This window comes from Muntiacus reevesi, chromosome 3 (genome assembly GCF_963930625.1).
Source record: "Muntiacus reevesi chromosome 3, mMunRee1.1, whole genome shotgun sequence".
Taxonomy (NCBI): Eukaryota; Metazoa; Chordata; class Mammalia; order Artiodactyla; family Cervidae; genus Muntiacus; species Muntiacus reevesi.
Window position 1 is genome coordinate 8,577,846 of NC_089251.1, and position 18,969 is coordinate 8,596,814.

Consider the following 18,969-nt stretch of genomic DNA (forward strand, 5'->3'; position numbering starts at 1 on the left):
CCAGACTCCCGGGACGACTCTGGACCCCAGGATGAGGAGGGCCGCCCCACCCCACGCCCATCCTGTTCGGGCGGCCTCCCTGCCCCTGGGCCGTGCTGACCTGTGGAGCCACGGGGCAGTCCCCGACAGGCTGGGTGAGGAGGGTGGGGCTGGTCTCCAGTCCCTGGGCCGCCCCCTGAGCGACTCCCCCGGGAGGGAGGCCTAGCCCAGGCCACACTCACCTTTCCAGCCCTGAAGACATCTCTTCACTAAACTCTGAGCTCTCACTACTGCCTGGAAAAGGAACACAGATGAGTGAGCGGGGTGGCCTCACAGGAGTGGGGGGCGGCCTCGCAGGAGCGGGGTCACTAGAGCGGCCTGTTCTCTGCCGGGCCCAGGCCCCGAGCTGCACGGACGTGCCAGAGGGACAGCGCCTGACCCGGGGGTGTCGGTGTGGCTCGGACTCTGCTCTGCTGCTGCTCGGTCTGACACTCGGCCCACTCCGTCCCACGGTTCCCAGGTGGGCCCTCCTCTCCCTTCCCTGCCCCCTAAGTTCTGCGGCTGCCCGCACACCAGTCCCCCGGGTCAGGACCCTTCAGACTCTGTCTTGGCCTGGCCTGGCTCCACCACTGCCTTCCTTCTGGCCCAAGGGAAGCCGGGGCCAAACAGGGGCCAGACGAGCACTTCTTCCTCCAAAGGTCAGGGCTGGACTCAATGTGGGCCATGCAGCAGCTGCCCAGCACTGGGCAGAAGCCCCCACAGAGTGCCCTTTCAGAGCCCGGGGCAGTGTGCACACAGAGGGCTCGGCTTTCCCCTGGCCTGCCCCCGCAGGGCTGACTGGGACTCACCAAGGCCCAGCTTTGGCCACAAGGAAGCAGAGAGATTTTCCTTGGAGGTGCCTGGGTTCTGCCCTCTCTGTCTGGGCTGCCTGCTGGCACCACGGCCGGGCAGTGGGAGTGGGGCGGGCGGGGGGGGGGGGGGTGTCCCAGGCCCCTTGGCAGTTCCAGGACACAAGGACCAGTTCAGCCCCAAGCAGGGCCCAGGCATACAGGGCCCCGAGCTCCCAGCTCCAGCTCCAAACAGAAAAACCTGAGTGTTCGGGAACTGCCCCGCCTGGTGACCTCCCACCTGGATACCGGACAGCACAGCATCTGACTTGGTTTTCTGTCTCAGGAACAGCAAGGCTTGGGTTCAGGCACAGCTCTGAAAATCTCCTGGATGTAAAAGAGCTGTTCTGCTGCCCAGTCCAATGCTCTCGGGCTGGCGTTTCCCAGGTGGGCTCAGAACCCCATCCCATAGGATTCTCCAAGGAGAAGGGTTCCGGCCCAGACAGTGTGGGAACCTTCAGGCTCGGCTGACTCCTGGGAGACCCACGATGCCCATCAGCACAATCAAGTCTCTAGGAAGAGGCCCGCCACCCTGGTTTAACCCAGCCTTTCCCCAACTCACAGACCCTGAACTCTTCTCCCAGCTGCACCTAGGAACCCCGGGCTACACTGTCCCAGGCTGGCGGAAACCCCTGACTGGGTCCAAGGAGGAGCACCTCCTCCCTGGACAGACAGCAGACACGGGCCTTGCTTGTCACACACTTTCTAGGAAGTGGGAGCCAGGTGCCCCCTTGCGGCCACACTGCCTCAGAGACTGGCCCTGTTTCACGGGATGGGAGATTCCGGCCCAATTTTCCTGCACGTACCACGTACCTCTTCCTTCCCATGTGCTGGGGCCCTCCACCCTACTGGTCTCTGTCTAACCTGCTGCCAGCCCCGGGAGGGCTCCCTGTTAAGACAGACACACAGACACACAGACTACAGAAGCACAGCACACTGAGGACACGGCCAGCGGAGAGCACACCTGTCTGATGGCAGAAGTGACTGGGTGACCTGGACTCCATGGGGGGATGGACCTGTGACCAGAGCTCAACACCATCCTTAGCTCTGACACCACCACCCGCCATCCTGGCCCCAGCAGCTCAGCTTCTCTTTCTGTTGACATAAGCACCATTTCTGGCTGAAGTTCAGATATACGTTTTCATCCCAGAAGGTCAATTTTTCATCCTCCCTTACTTTGGCTCCTCGGTATGAAGACAAGCACATGGGGAGCACCCAGGGGCCGCCTTGCTGCCGTCCCCAGGCAGTATCTCCTCCTTTGCCCTGTGGGCCAGGGTTTGTGGCTCCCCAAGGATGGAGCCCCGCGGGGGCAGCAGCCACCAGGCTTTGGCAGTCGCCTGCCAAGGACTGTGGGTCTCAGGTACGTGTCTGACCCCCGTTTCTTACCCCTCTCAGGGCCACTGGCAGGATGAGGACAAACCCAAGGCCCTTTGTAAAGCCTTGGAGACTGGGAAGCAAAGGCCTCTTTGGCTCTGGCGACGCCTGCGGGGAGCCCTCTCTGCAGGGGACTGCGGGGCCCCCGGGCACTGCAGTGACAGAGACAGACACAGACACGCCGGGCCGTGGCCCACCTGCTGTCGTGTGCAGGCCGGGGACGCTTACCGAGGGAGAGTCCGTTGGTGACGGCGGAGGAGGAGGCGAGGGCGAGGCCCCTGCGGGGGCTGCGGGACTCTAGGACACTGTCGTCTAGCAGGTGCCTCGCTTTCTCCGACGGGAATGTCGCGCTTTTACTCTCAACTACACTCAACTGACACATCATACTGGAAAACGGAAAGGAAGAAAGAAGGCAAAGCTCCTTATCTACGGAGCAACAGTGGGTCCACCTGCCCCAGGTGGAACCAGGGGCCTTAGCAGAACGGCACCACTGCGGGAGAAAGACCCTCACCCAGAACCGCAGTTCTGTCTCCCCATGGCGTGACCTTGGGCAAGTCACATCGTTTTTCTGAGCCTCAGTTTCTCTGGCAAATGGGGACTCACACTACTCACCCTGCCTGTCTCCCAAGATGACTGTGAGGCTCAGGTGAGCAGATGGTGCTTTCGAGTGATGGAGTCTAACAAGCAAAAAGATGGCTGACCTTGTGGTCAGCACACCTGCTTCTGGATTCATACACCTGGTCCAAGTCCTTGCTCCAGCCTTACCCACCACTGCCAGGCGCTTCTCCTGTCGGACCTCCTGGCCTCATTCTTACAACATGAATCAGGCAGTGCCTACTCCAGAGGCCTGCAGGGGCCCAGCGAGAGGAAGCTGGACAGGCACGTGGCAGTGTATCCAGCACCGAGCAAGCTCCGAACTCTCGGAGAAGCAAGCCTTTTCTCCTCCAGGCCTAGTCTGGGCTCGCTGAGGCTTGTGTCTTAACGGTAGGAGGATGAAAGGAAGGAAGGAACAGAGAGAAGGAGAGAGAGAGAGGGAGAGAGTGCAGAAGGGACCCAACTGCTCACAGTTCTGTGCCCAACACCCAGGGGACATGCGCACAGCTGCCCAGCCATGCTAAGGACTACACATGTTCCCCAGCTGTCAGCCCCATGGAGCCGGGAGAACCTGCAGCAAGCTCTGGGCTCTTCAGGCTTCCTGTAACTTTCAGCAAGTGGAGATGCTGAGCCCTGTCACACAGGTGCCATGAGATACCACGTGCTCCCTGGAGGACTGTCATGGTGTTTCCTGGACTCTGGGGTTTTCTTTCCACGAGGAGGCACTAACCGAGCTTGGGCAAGCCAGCTAGAAGCCCACCACTGCCTCCTTGCCCTTCCCTGCACGCCTCCTCCATCAGATGCTGAGCCCTGGAGACCCGTCACCAGTACACGGGCGATGCAGCCACGGCCACTCCCGCCCTTCCTGAGCCCATGCCAGCCTGAGGAGGGGGCACCAGCCTGGGAGACCAAGAGTGCCCACCAGCAGCTCCCAGATGGGCAGGGGAGGCCCGGGTGGGCTGGCATCCCCAGCAGCTCTTCAGCCCCGCCCCATGCTCAGTCCTGCCCCGACTTCGGTGTCGGGGGCTCACGCGGTCACCCACTTGTTGCCCAGACTGTGGCTCTTCCTGTGTCTTGGGACCGGGGGTGTGGGGAGGCTGCCGGCCACAGAGGCGTCCGGACAGGTGGGCCGCCGGCTGAACCTTGCGGAACTGGAGCCGCTGGACGGACCTGTGAACAGAGCACAGAGAGTGAGGTGAGGGGCTGGCGAGGCTCAGGGGAGTTGGGCTGGGTTTGGGGGGAGACCCCTGGCTCAGTTGACAGGAGGGGGCAAGGTTCCCCAAGCCCTGTAGCTGTCTACTCACGAGACCCCGACCCCTCACCCCCAGCTGCCAGGCATGTTGTGATACACGCAGTAAGCCTGACAACAGGCCGTCAGGACAGCCAGAGTCCTGCTGTGCACAGCGTCCCTGGCCCGACAGCCCCGCTGCTCACGTGGAGGGGAGCGCCATGGATGGATGAGGGGTGGAGGCAGGGGTCTGCAGCCTGGCCTGTTTCCCCTGGGGCGGTACTTCTCACAGCCACCCCGCTGGGCGACAGAGTTGAGCCTCAATAGTGTGCCTTCTGAGTCCAGGTCCAGGGCCTGTACCCCTGTGCCCTTCCAAGGCCAGACTCTCTTCTGAAGCACATGTCCAACCAAAGGGGATGTGTGCAGGGCTCGCTGGGGGCAGTGGATTAACTGGCAGGCAGGGTGTCAGACACCCCGGCCCATCCGTTATTGCCTGGGTGACCTTGAACAGGTTGCTTCCTCTCTGAGCCTGTTTCCTCATCTGAGAGGTGGGAAGAATGCACTCACCCTGCGGGTAGCCGGGACAGGTCTTGGGGTAACATGGGCAGAGTTTCACAGTTAGTGCTCACTCTGGTTTTATTATGATAATGTTACCCTGTCCTCCTCAGCCCCAGTCATGGGGCCACTGGAAGGTCATCAAAGCAGGGGGCTGGGGTTACAAACCCCACTGAGCAGCATGTGCTTAGAGGCTGGGCCTTCATGTTAGCTACATTCACAGCTATTTTCTGTGGGGTGTGGTCTAGACCACTGTTGTCTTTTTAGTTTCTGTGGTTGTGATTTGGGAAGGGAGGTCTTAAGGTATTAACCAAGCTGAGTTCTTGGACTCGAATCAACAGAAACGGATAAGAGATCAGACAAGGAATTCAGGCAAGGCTTTAATCAGACTCACAAGGGAGCAAAAACAAGCAACAGGTTCCCTTGCTTGCTCCCTGCGGAGAGGCGGCCTGGTTCCTTAAATGGGGTGAGGGCAGGTGCAGATCAGTGGGTCAGGCCAGAGGGGTGGCCTAGGTGGTCTGCCTGCCCCCTGGTGGTGCTGCACGGAGGGATCACGAGCAGTATCCTGCTCCAGGCACCTCACAAGTGGCATAGGATTTTGGCCCTTTTGTATCTTATTGTTTGAAATTTGCCCCAACTGCACATGCCTGCAGTTATTTTTAGTCACTCATAGTTTCTTTGTATCTGCTGCTCAGGAGACGTTTGTCCAGGTGCAAGCACAGCAGTAAAGAGCCCCAGGTCCCAGTCTCTGTCAAAGGGAGGTGACCCCAGATGACAGCTGAGTCATAGCTACCTGGGCCAGACACTGGAAATGGGAGCCAGGGTTTCGGCAAAGGGGCTCGGTCACTTCCGGTGGAGCACATCGAATGCGGGGCAAACAAGGGGGCTACTGCCCGGCTGTGCTGGGTAACATCCTGGAGGGCCTGTGAGGCCAGAGGTCCACCCAGGGCTCCAGATCCTCCACCACAAGATGCTGCAGATCCACTAGTGACCTAAGGGTCCCCGTGTCCTCCAGCAGGCTTGGCTCATTCTTATTTTGGCGTCCAAAACAACGACCCTTGTCCCCAGCCTGTCTGCTACGGGAAGTCCAGCTTCTGGCACTTTGGAGGGTTCCTGATGCAAGGAACTCACGAAATCTCAGGCTCTGACCTCCCACTCCCGGCGATCGTCCCCCCCGCCCCGTGCCTCCTCTACATCCCACTCCCTGACCCCCACATCCTCTCCTTCACTTCCCTGAGGCCCCACCACTAAGCCCTGCACTAGGTCTCCGCTGTTCCCTTCAACAACTATTCCCAGGTGTCAACCCCTCCTTCAGCCCCCTTGCACAACTATCAGACCCTCTTCCCTCCAAAATGCTGCCACTCTCCTGCCACGAGAACACTGTGCCTGTTGGGTTTGGTTGCCTTCAATCGCCAAGGGCACCTCCGGGGACAACAGGCTTCCTGCCAGGCCCCCGGGGAACAGGGACCTCTGCCCCAACCTACTGTTCCCTCTGAGAATTCACTGCACCACTTCCCCTTCTCCTGCTCACTCCATTCCCCAGTTCATGCATACACTCTTAGTTTCTCTCCTTCTGCATAAGAAGGTCCCCTGGCTCGGCTCTCCTCCCAGGCGCCACACTTCCTCAAAAACTGGCCTGCCCCCCACTCCTCTGCCGCCCCCTCACTCACTCCCGAGTCACTAAATCTGGTTTCCATTTCCTAATGACATTTCCATTGACCTCCTTTGGACCAAATCGTCAAGCACTCATTGGCTTCCTTGCCAGCGCCCTTGGCAGCTGACATGGGCGATCACTCCTCGTAAGCCTCTGCTTCCTGGGTGCCTGTGATGTCACTCGCTCCTGCTTCTTCCTGAGCCTCTTCGATCGCTGTCACTCAGCCTCCTCCATGGGTTCCTTATCCCCCAGTGGCTGGTATTGTCTATACAAGCCTCCCTCTTTGGCTCCTGGTTCTGATTTGATTTTAACTCAGCAGGCTGGCTGATGACTCTTAAACCTTTACAGCCATCCTTCTTTTTTGTTGTTGTTGTTTGTTTTAAAGAGCAAGGGAGCTTATGGAAATGCACAGCAGTTATTTATTTTTAAAATATTTATTTAGTTACTTGGCTGCACTGGGTCTTCATTGTGGCATGTAGAATCTTTAGTTGCAGGCATGTGGAAGTTAGTTCCCTGACCAGGGGTCAAACCCAGGTCCCCTGAATGGTGAGCCCGAGGAGTCTTAGCCACTGGACCATGAGGGAAGTCTTCAGCCATCCTTTTCTTTTTTTTTTTTTTGAGCCTGAGACCTGCGTTTCCTTCTGTTGCCTTGATCCCTTCATCTGAACTTTCCTAAGATATCATAAGTTCAGCCAAGGTTGAACTTGAACCCTCTTCCTGTATTCCCAGCCTTGGCTGGAGGCCCTGCTGGCCACTCAGTCACCTGGCCTGGAAGGAGTAGTCATTGGCTTCTCCCAGACTGTGACTTGCCTTCTCTTTTTACTCGGTTCAGTTCAGTTGCTCTAGTCGTGTCCAGCTCTTTGCAACCCCATGGACTGCAGCACACCAGGCTTCCCTGTCCATCACCAAATCCATCACCCAAACTCATGTCCATTGTGCCAGTGATGCCATCCAACCATCTCATCCTCTGTCATCCCCTTCTCCTCCCGACTTCAATCTTTCTCAGTATCAGGGTCTTTTCCAATGAGTCAGTTCTTCGCATCAGGTGGCCGTAGTATTGGAGTTTCAGCTTCAGCATCAGTCCTTCCAATGAATATTCAGGACTGATTTCCTTTAGAATGGACTGGTTGGATCACCTTGCAGTCCAAGGGACTCTCAAGAGTCTTCTCCAACACCACAGTTCAAAAGCATCAATTCTTCGGCACTCAGCTTTCTTTATAGTCCAACTCTCACATCCATACAAGACTACTGGAAAAACCATAGCTTTGACTAGATGGACCTTTGTTGGTTAAGTATTATCTCTGCTTTTTAATATGCTGTCTAGGTTGGTCATAGCTTTTCTTCCAAGGAGCAACTGTCTGTTAATTTCATGGTTGCAGTCACCATCTGTAGTGATTTTGGAGACCCCAAAAATAAAGTCTCTCACTGCTTCCATTGTTTCCCCATCTCTTCTTACTTGCCACACACAATCACCAAGACTCCTAGGTTTTGTACATCCCGTCCCTGTCCATCTCTCTTGTCACTGACTGGTCTGAGTTGCCACACTTTCTCTTCTTCCTGTAACCAGTCTAAACTTCTCAAATCCAACCATCATACAGATTCATGAAAGTTTGATAAGTGAAAAGCCTGAAATGGTCAGGGGCATGGTGCTCAAATCCTGTTATACCTGGTCATTTTGGCTGATCTTAAAATCCTAAAGAAGAAGAACGGGATAAAGTAGTCACAACAAATCTTGAGAAGAACAGCACAGGACTTGTCCTACCAGTTATCAGACCAAAACACAAGACAAAAGTAATTCAAACAGTCTGGTGTTGGCACGTGGACAGAGAAACTGTTCAGTGAATCAAAAGTAAGAGTCTAGACTTCTCCATGGTGGCGGTGGCATTACAAGTTAAAGGGAAGGCAGGGTCTTTTCAGTACATGGGTCTAGAACTCTTAGGTTCCATGTGAGAAAAGATGAAATTATTGAGTCCTCCTACCTTACACTATGCAAGTGGATTAATGACATATATATGAAAAGCAAAAATGCCAAACTACTGGAAAGAAAAAGGAGACAACCCTTATGACCTTGGGGAAACGAAAGAAACAAAAGGCATAAACCTTCAAGGAAAAAAAATGAGGGAAGAGATGCTCAAGAGGAAGGGGATAAACGTATAATTATGGCTGATTTGTGCTGGTGTTTGGCAGAAACACAACACTGTAAAGCAATTTTCCTCTGATTAAAAAATACATTTTAAAAAATGAAAAAATTTGATTAAACATTTCTGTACCAAATCAAGCCAATAAACCAAAGACAGGAAAAGCAACATTAGATGGCAAGGTGTAATCTGAGAGAAGGAATATGTCACCCACATCACCATCAAAGGGTTCCGGTTCAGATTTATAAAGAACTTCAAATACCAGTAAGAAAGAGATATACGCCCCAAGAAAATGGGCAGAGGAAACAAATGGGAAATTCACAAAAGAGGAAATGACCTCAGTGACCAATAACTGTATGGAAAGATGCCTTATCCTCACTGGTAATAATGGGAATGCAAATTATAGTAAAACTGAGATACATTTTCAACTCACTAGATTGTTAAAAAAAAAAAATGATTAGCCTGACAGTATCAAATGTGAATGCTAGTTAAGGGCTCATTTGTGTGTCAAATACTTGAAAAGCAATTAGCAATGCTGAGTAAAGGTGAAATGCCATGCCTTCATGGCATCACTGTGACCCCAGCATTCCAATTCTGAGTGTCTGCCTTCAGGAAATGTGCATCCATGCACAAGGGGGACACATTTCCTTTCCAAGGATGTTCAGTGGGGAAACAACCTGCATGCTCCTTGGTAGAGAAATGAATAAGGGAGCTGCAGTTCATTCATTCAACAAATTCTACAGAGCAGGAAAAAATGAAGAAACTGGATCTGCAGGTATCCGTGTGGATACAATCCATATGACAAAAACATATGGTAAGCAGGCAGAGCGAGTTGCAGATGAATGTTTAGGTGAACGGCATGATGCCACTTATGTAGTATTTTAAAAACCTAGTATATATGTTTATATGTATGTATGCATGCTAAGTTGCTTCAGTCATGTCCAACTCTGTGGGACCCTATGGACTATAGACCTCCAGACTCCTCTGTCCATGGGGATTCTCCAGGCAAGAATACTGGAGTGGGTTGCCATGCCCTCCTCTAGGGGATCTTCCCAATCCAGGGAATGAACTTGCGTCTCTTATGTCTCCTGCATTGGCAGGTGAGTTCTTTACCACTAGTGCTATCTGGGAAGTCCATATATAGGTATACGTGTAGTAAAATACAAAAATCCACACAGGAATAACACAAAATGGTATGGGCACAGTAGATACTTCCATACGGAAGAAAGGGAACAGATGGAGTGTAATCTATCTGTAAACAATTAAGGAGATATAAAGCAAATATGGCAAAATGTTCACTTCCATTAAATATGGGTGGGAGGTACCATAGATATTCTCTTTGTAGAAAGGTTTCATGATTTAAAATGAACAGACTTCAAAAGCGAGTGGACACTTTCTCTGTGCCAGGTGCCATGCTAGGGGCTGTGCTGGAGTCCATGTCTATCCTTCCCCACCCTTTGCCAGGAACTGGGAGCTGCACGATGGGGCCTCGGTCAGCGGGCTCCCTTCTTCCTGGTTGTCTGGGCCACCTGGCCAGGTGGCAGGAGACAGCGCTGTCAGAGCTGCTCCAGGTCTTTGCTCAAAACCCATCAACCAGGACTTCTGGGAGCTAAGACGCCACGCTCCCAGTGCAGGGGGTCTGAGTTCCATCCCTGGTTGGGGAACTAGACCCCACATGCTGCAAAGAAGACCAGGCAAATTCAAATAAATAAAATTAAGAAAACAAAACCCATCATAACATCCACTGTTAGCAGAAGTGTCCTTGCTTAAAACTTGCCAACTCTCCCACCTCTAGCAGAAGTGAATATAAATCTTTAAGTTAAAGGGTCCAGAGATAGAAAAGGAAACCACACACACACACACACACACACACACACACACACACACACACAGAGAGAAAAAACCAGATGGATCCAGCTGGGACCAAGATGACAATGAGTGTGATTTCCAACAGACTCTGAGTCTCCTTGGACCTCCATCTGACTACATTAGCATATTAAATGAAACATCCACTGGTGGCCGAGACTGGACATTAAGGACCAAAGAAGGACAGAAAGGGGGTGGCACCCTAATGCCTTGAAAAAGCCCCATCCCTCCCCAGGTAGACTAAGGCATCTGCCTCCCCATTATTAGCCTCACTGCTCATCCCTTTGTCTTTACTCTGAATTTAGTTCCCGCTTCTCCATTCTTTGGCCACTGAACAAAGCTTCTGCTGTGTTGATTTCAGCTTCTGTTCTGTCATTTGCCCACTCAGACCTGAATGGAAGTAATAACCTTCCTCCACTGAGACAGAGAGCTCAGACTTGGGTCGAGCAGGGGGATCCAGGAGACTTAATTTGATAAGAAGAGGGGGAGCTATTTGAGGTCCCGATTCCAGCCTGCATGTGGCATCATCTCAAGAATTGGGGCTCCGACAGACCAACCCATGACAATGACTCAGAGAGTTGTGGCCTGGACTTTGCCAACCCTGGGAGGGTCCATGGGAGCCAGCGAGGTCTGCGGCTAAGCATTGTGTACACTTGCACTTTCCTGGGAGGGGTTCCACGTCGCCGTCAGCTTCTCTGAGACTGTCATTCTTAACCAGGGCATGTTTGTATCAGAAGCATCTGGAGGGTGTGTGAGAAACGGAGTTTCTTGGGCCCATCCCAGGAGGGCCTGGTTCTGCTGGCCTCAGGTGGGTCAGGGGTGCTGCTCTTCGGGTGGTTCTGATGGGCACCCCATGAAGAACTTCTGCTCAAAGCACCGGGATGAAAGCAAGTTCTGTCCTGGGGAGACATCTCGTGTAGTGGCCGCGGGGAGGAAAGGCGGCGTGGAAGCACCCAGCCTTGTTTCTGTTTTGTACGTATTGCTCAATAAATGAATCCGTGAGGAGGGTGGAATGTGGCTTGTTTATCAGCTGTCTGTACGCAGGATCACAGTCTCGCTGCCTGAGTCACTCTGGCTCCCACCCCGGGCTCAGTATTTTATAAAGGTCAGATCGCCTGGCTCCTCCCCGTGGTTGGAACCGGTGGTGTCCCAGCATTAATAACAGTGATAATTGAGCGCTGCGGACCTGGTCTCTGGCTATGTGTGGTGTTGCTACCCAGAAGGTGGGTACTCGGAGGAGGCCCGCTCCGCAGGTGAGAGAGCCTGTGAGTAGGACCTGGGCCCTGCGCCACTATCTGGGAACTGGGGGCAGAGGGTGGTGGGGGGGTAGCCCGTAGTGGGGAAGGAGCTCAAGCAGTTCAAAGGTCAGGCATTAGGGGAAAACTGAGGAAGGAGGATCATGGTGACACATTCGAGGTGATCTGATCTAAGCAGAAGGCACTTCTTGAAGGAAATGTGTGATGGATAAACGTCCAACTGCTGCTCCCGAGGAAGGGAAGGTGAGGGAGACTAACACCTGTTGTGCACCAACAGTGTGCCAGGCTTGTGTAAACACTCCGTTGCTGAGTCCAAAGACTCCCAAGCCGTCAACACTCCTACAGCTGTCCCGCGGAGGCCTCCCCGCCCCCAGGTCACGTGGCCGACGGGAGCTGGGTTTGCTCTTGAACCGGCCGCGTGTGCGGTGAGAAGTGGACACTCCGAGGCTCTTCTGGGAACCTCCCCGGCCTCGGCTCTCCCCTCACCCACTGCCTTCCCACCTGTCTCCCAGAGGTTCCTGCGTCCCAGCTCCGACCCCAGACAGGCTCTCCCGAGTCTCAGGACTCGCCTCTGTTCACGTCCACTCAGCTCCTGACTCCCCCTCCAGGCCGAGGCTCGGATCCACCCCCCTCTCCTTGCTGCTTTGGGTGGGAGGCAGGCCTGGCCTCAGATGCCCCTGAACTCAGCTGGGGGGAGGTGGGGGGCTGTGGTCTCCCTGGCCTGATGCTTGCCTTGACCCTCTTGCCTTGACTGCCTCTCAGCGCCCTCCATCACTCCCATCCCTGCACTGCGGACCAACAGCAGGACTCTGACGCTGAAGCAGAAGAATTTCCATTCAGCTGGGACCTGGGTGGGGTGGGGGGGGGGGCGGGTGGGGGTGGTGGCCTCTCTGCCAGTAAGTGACATTCTGCTACTGAAAGGCCTCACGTGCCAGCCCCACCAGGCCTGGGGTGGGGTGGGGGCGCCATGTGACAGCACCCGGGACACGTGTCTTCTGGGACCAGTTTGGAGCTGGGTGGCTGACAAGTTTGTTCCTCCGTGTCCACGGGGCGGGGGCGGTGATAATGGGCTGGGGCTCTGGCCTGCCCTAGCGGAGTGTGGTCCCCGCTGCCCAGCCCGATATGGCACGAGCAGCTGGAAAAACTGACCACGCGGCTTGACTATCTCAGAGGATTGCTCTATTTTTCCTCAGCATAATTTTTCCATGAATAATCTTTAAGTGGCTGTTTCTTTAGCAGTTTTATTGGAACATATGAGAACTGACAGTCATTGGGGAACAAGATATCATGAACGAAATCTGGTTTTCATTACACTTCTCTCAAGAAACCAACATGCTGCCCAGCAGACCACTGACTGATTGGAAGAGAAAAGAACACAGAGCCTTCTAACAAGGGCTCTGGAGTGGGCGGGATCAAGGATGATGAATGGCGACAGCAAAGAACGTGGGACCCAGAGGCAGACAGGCCTGCGCTCCCACTGGTAACTGCCACCTCCTGGTGGAGCGACCTTGGGCGAGTCACCTCGTGCCTCTGAGCGTGAATTTTACGTCTGCAAGACAAGGGCACTAAGCCGGCCTCGCAGCCCCCTGGTGAGAAGGAAAGGACAGAGCGCTGGCCTCTCTCCTTCCTAACAACACCCAGAGGGGTGCGGCCCAGCCACTCTGAATTAGCTGACACTCTACCTTCGTGGAGTCACAGTCAAGTGGGGACAGAGACAAGCATCCAGATAATTACACCCAGGAAAGACACCTGCTTTGATAGGAAAAAATGAAGAAATATGGTAATAGCAATAACTACAACAATGGGATAACTATCACGACTGCACCAGAGCTGGCGATGGTAATGGGTGACATTCACTGAGAATCTACCAGGGGCCAGCTGCTGCTGCTAAGTCGCTTCAGTCGTGTCTGACTCTGTACGACCCCATAGATGGCAGCCCGCCAGGCTCCCCCGTCCCTGGGATTCTCCAGGCAAGAACACTGGAGTGGGTGGCCATTACCTTCTTCAATGCATGAAAGGGAAAAGTGAAAGTGAAGTCGCTCAGTCGTGCCCGACTCTTAGCGACCCCATGGACTGCAGCCTACCAGGCTCCTCCGTCCATGGGATTTTCCAGGCAAGAGTATTGGAGTGGGGTGCCATTGCCTTCTCTGACCAGGGGCCAGAGACTGTGCTAAATGTTCTGGACAGAGGATCTGATGTCAGCGTCATAGTAACACTGCCTCACAAGCCCTGTTGTCAGCATCTCAGTGTTATGATGTGGCACCTGCAGTTGGAAGGGTTAAGGAGCTTTGCTGGGGCGAGAGGCTGGTGAGCGGTGGGAAAAAGTGACCTTGTGCTCTGTTTGTAATTCTAAAGGAAGGCGGCTCAGAAGCCACACACTACTCTGTCCTCAGTCTCAGCCGTCACTTCCTCTTCTCAGAGGCGGCCTTGGCCGGCCAGCCAGCGCTGAGACACTGCGGGGGCCACGGGCCTCCTCTGCCCACCCACGGGGGCCACAGGAGACACGCCGGAAACACCCCCAGTGCCTCCTGTTCCTTCTGTACGTTTCTCTTGGAAGAGAAAGAAACGGAGGCAAAGAACTGGAGGCCCCTCCCATCCTCAAGGGTTAAATTAGACCTTCACTGAGATACAGGGCCCTGCGTGGTGCAGAATTCACGGCCCCGAAGGTGGGAGTTCTCACAAAGAGGGTGACACCCCATCGTCCTGGGTGCACGTGCCCGGCCTTTATGGCACCCATTCATCTGAAGCTAAGTAGTTGTGTGTGATTTCCTGCTGACTGTCCATCCCCACCCCCACCCTAGGAGGCAGGGACTGTGTCCCCATGCCCAGCCAGGGCTGGGTGGGCAGTTGGAGCGCCAGCGGCGTGTGCCGAGAGCACCGGCATGGTACCCACGACTCTGCCGAGGAGGACACGCACCCGGGACGGAGAGCCTCGTTCCCACGCGTCCCGGCAGCATCGGAGCGGTCCTGCCCTGGGTCAGTGCTGCCCGATTCAAGCAACCTGGCAGCCCGACCGCCGCTTACGGGCTGCGCTCCAAGTCTCGCACATCGGAGATTAATGGGAGGCAGCTGTGTCGGAGGGAAACGACTCAATCTGGAGTCACAAGACTCGCGTTCCATCCAGCCTCGGCTCTGGGCTGAGCGGGGAGCCGGGGTCCATTCTCCTTGGGCTCTGAGCCTCCGCATCGTCCCTGGAGGCCAGGATGACCGCTGCTGTGATCCGGAGCTTCGAGAGCACCAGCCTGAGCGTCTGGGGGTGCGGGGCCCATGTCCCCCTCAACTGCAAGGGGTTCCGTGTCTCCCCATTTCATTCCTGTGTTTCATTCATTCTCCATTTGATTTTGTTCCCACACTGGGGCTCTCACCGGGTCTGCCAGAGCCCTGAGCGCTCTGGGGCCCGGAGGCCCCTCTGCAGAGGAAAGCCTGTTTGTGTTGAAAGCCTTCTCTGGCCAGGTTTGCTGGTGGAGCCTGGGAGCCAGTGACTTTTACATTCACACGCGTTCTTTGTTTCTCATACATGCAACTCTTACGGGTCCTTATTGTGAGCCAGGTTCTGTCTCACATGTCACTTGGTTTGCCCCGGTTCATTTCCTTCTGAAATATGGCATCCGATCACCTTTCAACTGCAGTGAGGCCCGGACGCTTTCTTCTCGCAGCCAGAGGCTCAGGTTCCCAGCTGCAGCAGGGCAGCAGCTTTGAGTCTTGGTTCCTCTGCTTGACCTTGACCTTAAGGGGCTAGGATGGGAGACCCCAAGGACAAAGCAGACGTGAACTCCAGAGGGAACCAGCGAAAACTGGTTCCCTGTCCCTTGAGTCCCTCACCTAGGGTCCCCTACCCACTCTGAGAATATGAGGGCAGAAAGAAGCAGTCACTGCCCTCACCCATGGGGGTGCTCTCTCACTTTTCTCAACCACAGTGAAGGGTCTCCAGGCCACTCAAGGAGCTTGCTATATGTCCCCAGCAGCTGGGAGACCCAGGGGACTCCGAGTGCCTCCCTCAGGCCTAGAGTCCACACGGCTGTGGCCACACCAGGGTTAGCTACACTCACAGGTTCATCTCGGCCAGGACAGGTGTGGCCTCCCGCGGACCAAGGTGGTCCCTGTGAGTGGAGCTGGGGGCTGGAGGGGACTTCAAGCAGTAAGAAATGCTGTGGGCACCGGTTGAGGGCCCATGCAGTGCCCCCCGGAAAAGATCTGCATCTGCTCAGGTCAAGGGGCTGTGGGGTCGCCGGAAAATCCATGAAAGTGCCCGTGAGAGGAAACAGCACCTGGAGCAGACACTGAGCCCACACCATTCTTGGCAACCAGACCCTGAGGTTAGCTAGCTGAGGAAGGTAGAGAGAAGTCCAAAATGGGGGGATGGCAACACCCCGACCCCACAGCCACAGCGGGAGGTCCCAGACAGGGCAAAGGAAGGAGAGGTAATGCAAAGCATGTTTAGAATCTACTCTTACACAGACCCAGCCTTCTAAGGACCACGGTGGGACAGCACGCCACTCACAGTGTCAGTGGCAACATCATGGGAGTGCCAAGGTGGTCACCCAGGGCAGGGCGCTTCCTGCACTGCACCGATGATGGACAGCCCAGGGAGCTGCGGGGCCCTCTGGTGCATCCTGCTTCTTCCCTGGGCTGGGTACAGGCCACAGCCAGTCCAGACCCCTGGGCTCAGCAACTGGCTCTGACCCTTCCTCCAGGTGTGAGATGGGGGGAGCAAGCAACCCAGAGCCTTTGCCTATAGGGCAGGTACACCCAACTCACAAGGTAGGTGTAGGTTCACCAGGCAAGCACATGGGATGGGTTTAGAGTAGTGCCTGGCAGAGAGTACTCACTCAAACGTGTCAGTTATTACTATCTTTAACCTGTTTCCCTACCGTGAACCAGCTGGTGTGGTTGGTTTTAACACAGGTCCACAAATTCTGACACTCTCATTGAGGGCTCAGTCTCCCTGCCCTCTCCTTGGGCCTGAAAGGTTTTTGAGATTAAATTGACCTACAGAAAGAAAGCTGAGCGCCAAAGAACTGATGCTTTTGAACTGTGGTATTGGAGAAGACTCTTGAGAGTCCCTTGGACTGCAAGGAGATCCAACCGGTCCACCCTAAAGGAGATCAGTCCTGAATATTCATTGGAAGGACTGATGCTGAAGCTGAAACTCCAATATTTGGGCCACCTGATGCGAAGAGCTGACTCATCTGAAAAGACCCTGATGCTGGGGAAGATTGAGGGTAGGAGGAGAAGGGGACAACAGATGATGAGATGGTTGGATGGCATCACTGACTCAATGGACATGAGTTTGAGTAAACTCTGGGAGTTGGTGATGGACAGGGAGTCCTAGAGTGCTGCAGTTCATGGGGTCACAGAGAGTCGGACATGACCGAGCGACAGAACTGAACTGAACTGAATTGACCTACAGACATGGCAGAAAAGTGGGTCACACAGATGCCATGATGCTTTGAGGACCTCTGCTCTTGGAGAGCAATACCATGCAAGAGCTCAATGACTCTGAGGACCCCATACACCAGGGAAGCCCAGGCCACACCGGACACAATGTGGACCTTTAGGTTCTGCCCCAGCTGACAGCCAGCACCAAGCATGTCCCGACGGTTCCAGCCCCAACATCCAGTCCCTCTAAGCCTTCCTGTCTTTCCCACTGAGACCCTAATTGTCATGGCCATGCTGTCCCTCTATCCAGTCAGCATCAGAGCCTGTGAGGGCCAGGAGCGAACATTCTTGAATGGTAAGCGGGTGCCAGGCACTGTCTAAGGGTTTTTCTGGCCCAGCCTCAGTCCGTGAAGTAAGCCTACATGAAGTATTTATGGTGGTTTAGTCGCTAAGTCATGTCCGACTCTTGAGACCCCATGGACTGTAGCCTGCCAGATTCCTCTGTCCATGGGATTCTCCAGGCAAGAATACTGGTGTGGGTTGCCATTTCCTTCTCCAAAGTATTTAGCTATTCCTATTCCCATTTCACCAATAAGAACACCGAGGCTCAGAGGGACCACGTGGATCGCCCAGCCCCAGAGCTAGGAAGCGTTGGAGCTGGCCCTGCACTCAGGTCTGCCCAACTCCAAAATCTGCCTGGCTTTTACCCACTGGGCAGCAGAAGAAGACAGAAAGGTGTGTTGGCGAGCAGTCCTGAAGGTACAGGAACCTGCGGCCAGCCTGAGCTTCTCCATGGACTTGCTTTGCTGCCAAGGAATCTTCAGAGAAAACCTGTCAGCTGGTCCAGCCACACGGAGGCGGGGCTCACGAGATCTGGAAATGTCTTCACCGGTTCCAAGGCACACATAGCACCAACTGCCCTCTCTCTTGGGGTCAACGTTCTTTATGATTTTCGCTCTCCAGGAAAATATTAGTTCATTTATATAAGCTAAACATTACATATGGGGGGAAATGGAAAACGTGGCATTCCTGGCCTTGTTTCTCCCCAGACCAGAAACTGAGAAGGTTTCTCCACTTCCTTTCTCACAGTCTGTCCATCTGCTTGTGCGGAGCCTCTGGCACGGCTGCTCCCCGGGGGGTGGAGAGGGGGGTGTGAGGGCATCGGAGGGACGCAGGGTGCAGCTGCAGCTCGGGGGACCACCTTGATACCAACCGAGGCCCCCAGAGACCTCACAGGAGGGCTGCATCCGACACAGAACCTGCGTCTCCCAGGCAGGGCCGGCGAGCTGAACCGGGGAGCGAGTGTAGCCACAGAGCGAGGTCAGGCAGCTCACGCTGGCCTGGGACTGCTGTTCCCTGCGCCCCCATCACTTCCTCACGCTGTCTGCTGCCCGCCTCCCCAGCTAAGGCGAGAACAAAGCCCACGAGGGTAGGTCTTCTCCAGGCACCTCGGGGAGCCTGGCTCACAGCTGGCCCCTGGCATGTGAAGCCTCCAGTGAACGGACTCTCCTGGGGCCTTTCCTCGGCAGGTGTGGGGGTGCCTGCTGGCTGGAAAGAGCCCGGGGCTGTAGCCCCAGTCCCCTCCCGAGGAGGCAAGGGAGGCTGCGTTCCTCCCATTCCTGAGACTGCAAGAGGCACATTCCTGTCCCTGGTCTGGTCGGGCTTTTGCCACGCAGTCCCATCTAACTGCCAGACATGGAAGACCTCCCTGGAGCTGCCCTCTGTCCCATCCGCATGGGACCCCGCAGGTCCTCACTGCCGTCTGGAGGCGGAGGCTGGGAAGCCAGGATCCCTGAGTGTGTCTACAACCTTCCAAACACTCCTGGGTCCTCTGATGGTCCATGAAAACATTAACACCCTGCTTCCAGGCTGGAGCCGCAGCTGTGGAAAGTCAGTGGCAGATGCTCCTGGGTACCGAGGTCTGCTGGCCTCAGCACTTCGCTGGGAGGAGCACGGAGTCAGCAGGCAGCCAGAGAACCAGGTGCCCACAGGCCCAGCTGGGAGCCCAGAGACCAAACACCCCACATGCGGGGCTCCGGGAATTCCAGGCCTGGGGAAG

At 55.1% G+C, this 18,969-nt stretch overlaps 1 protein-coding gene across 7 annotated transcripts in view; it reads right to left on the reverse strand.

Moving 5' to 3' along the window:
* Positions 1-18,969, reverse strand: part of RALGPS1 (Ral GEF with PH domain and SH3 binding motif 1) — a 299,089-nt gene that overhangs the window by 24,308 nt on the left and 255,812 nt on the right. For 5 of the 7 annotated variants that reach the window (XM_065928425.1, XM_065928423.1, XM_065928426.1 and 2 more), the window contains 3 exons: positions 3,878-4,004; positions 2,469-2,626; positions 222-273 (listed from right to left, as the gene is read on the reverse strand). In XM_065928425.1, coding sequence (XP_065784497.1) covers positions 222-273; positions 2,469-2,626; positions 3,878-4,004 — 337 coding nt within the window. The remainder of the gene's footprint in view (positions 1-221; positions 274-2,468; positions 2,627-3,877; positions 4,005-18,969) is intronic. The other 2 variants (XM_065928430.1, XM_065928429.1) reach the window with 1 other exon arrangement.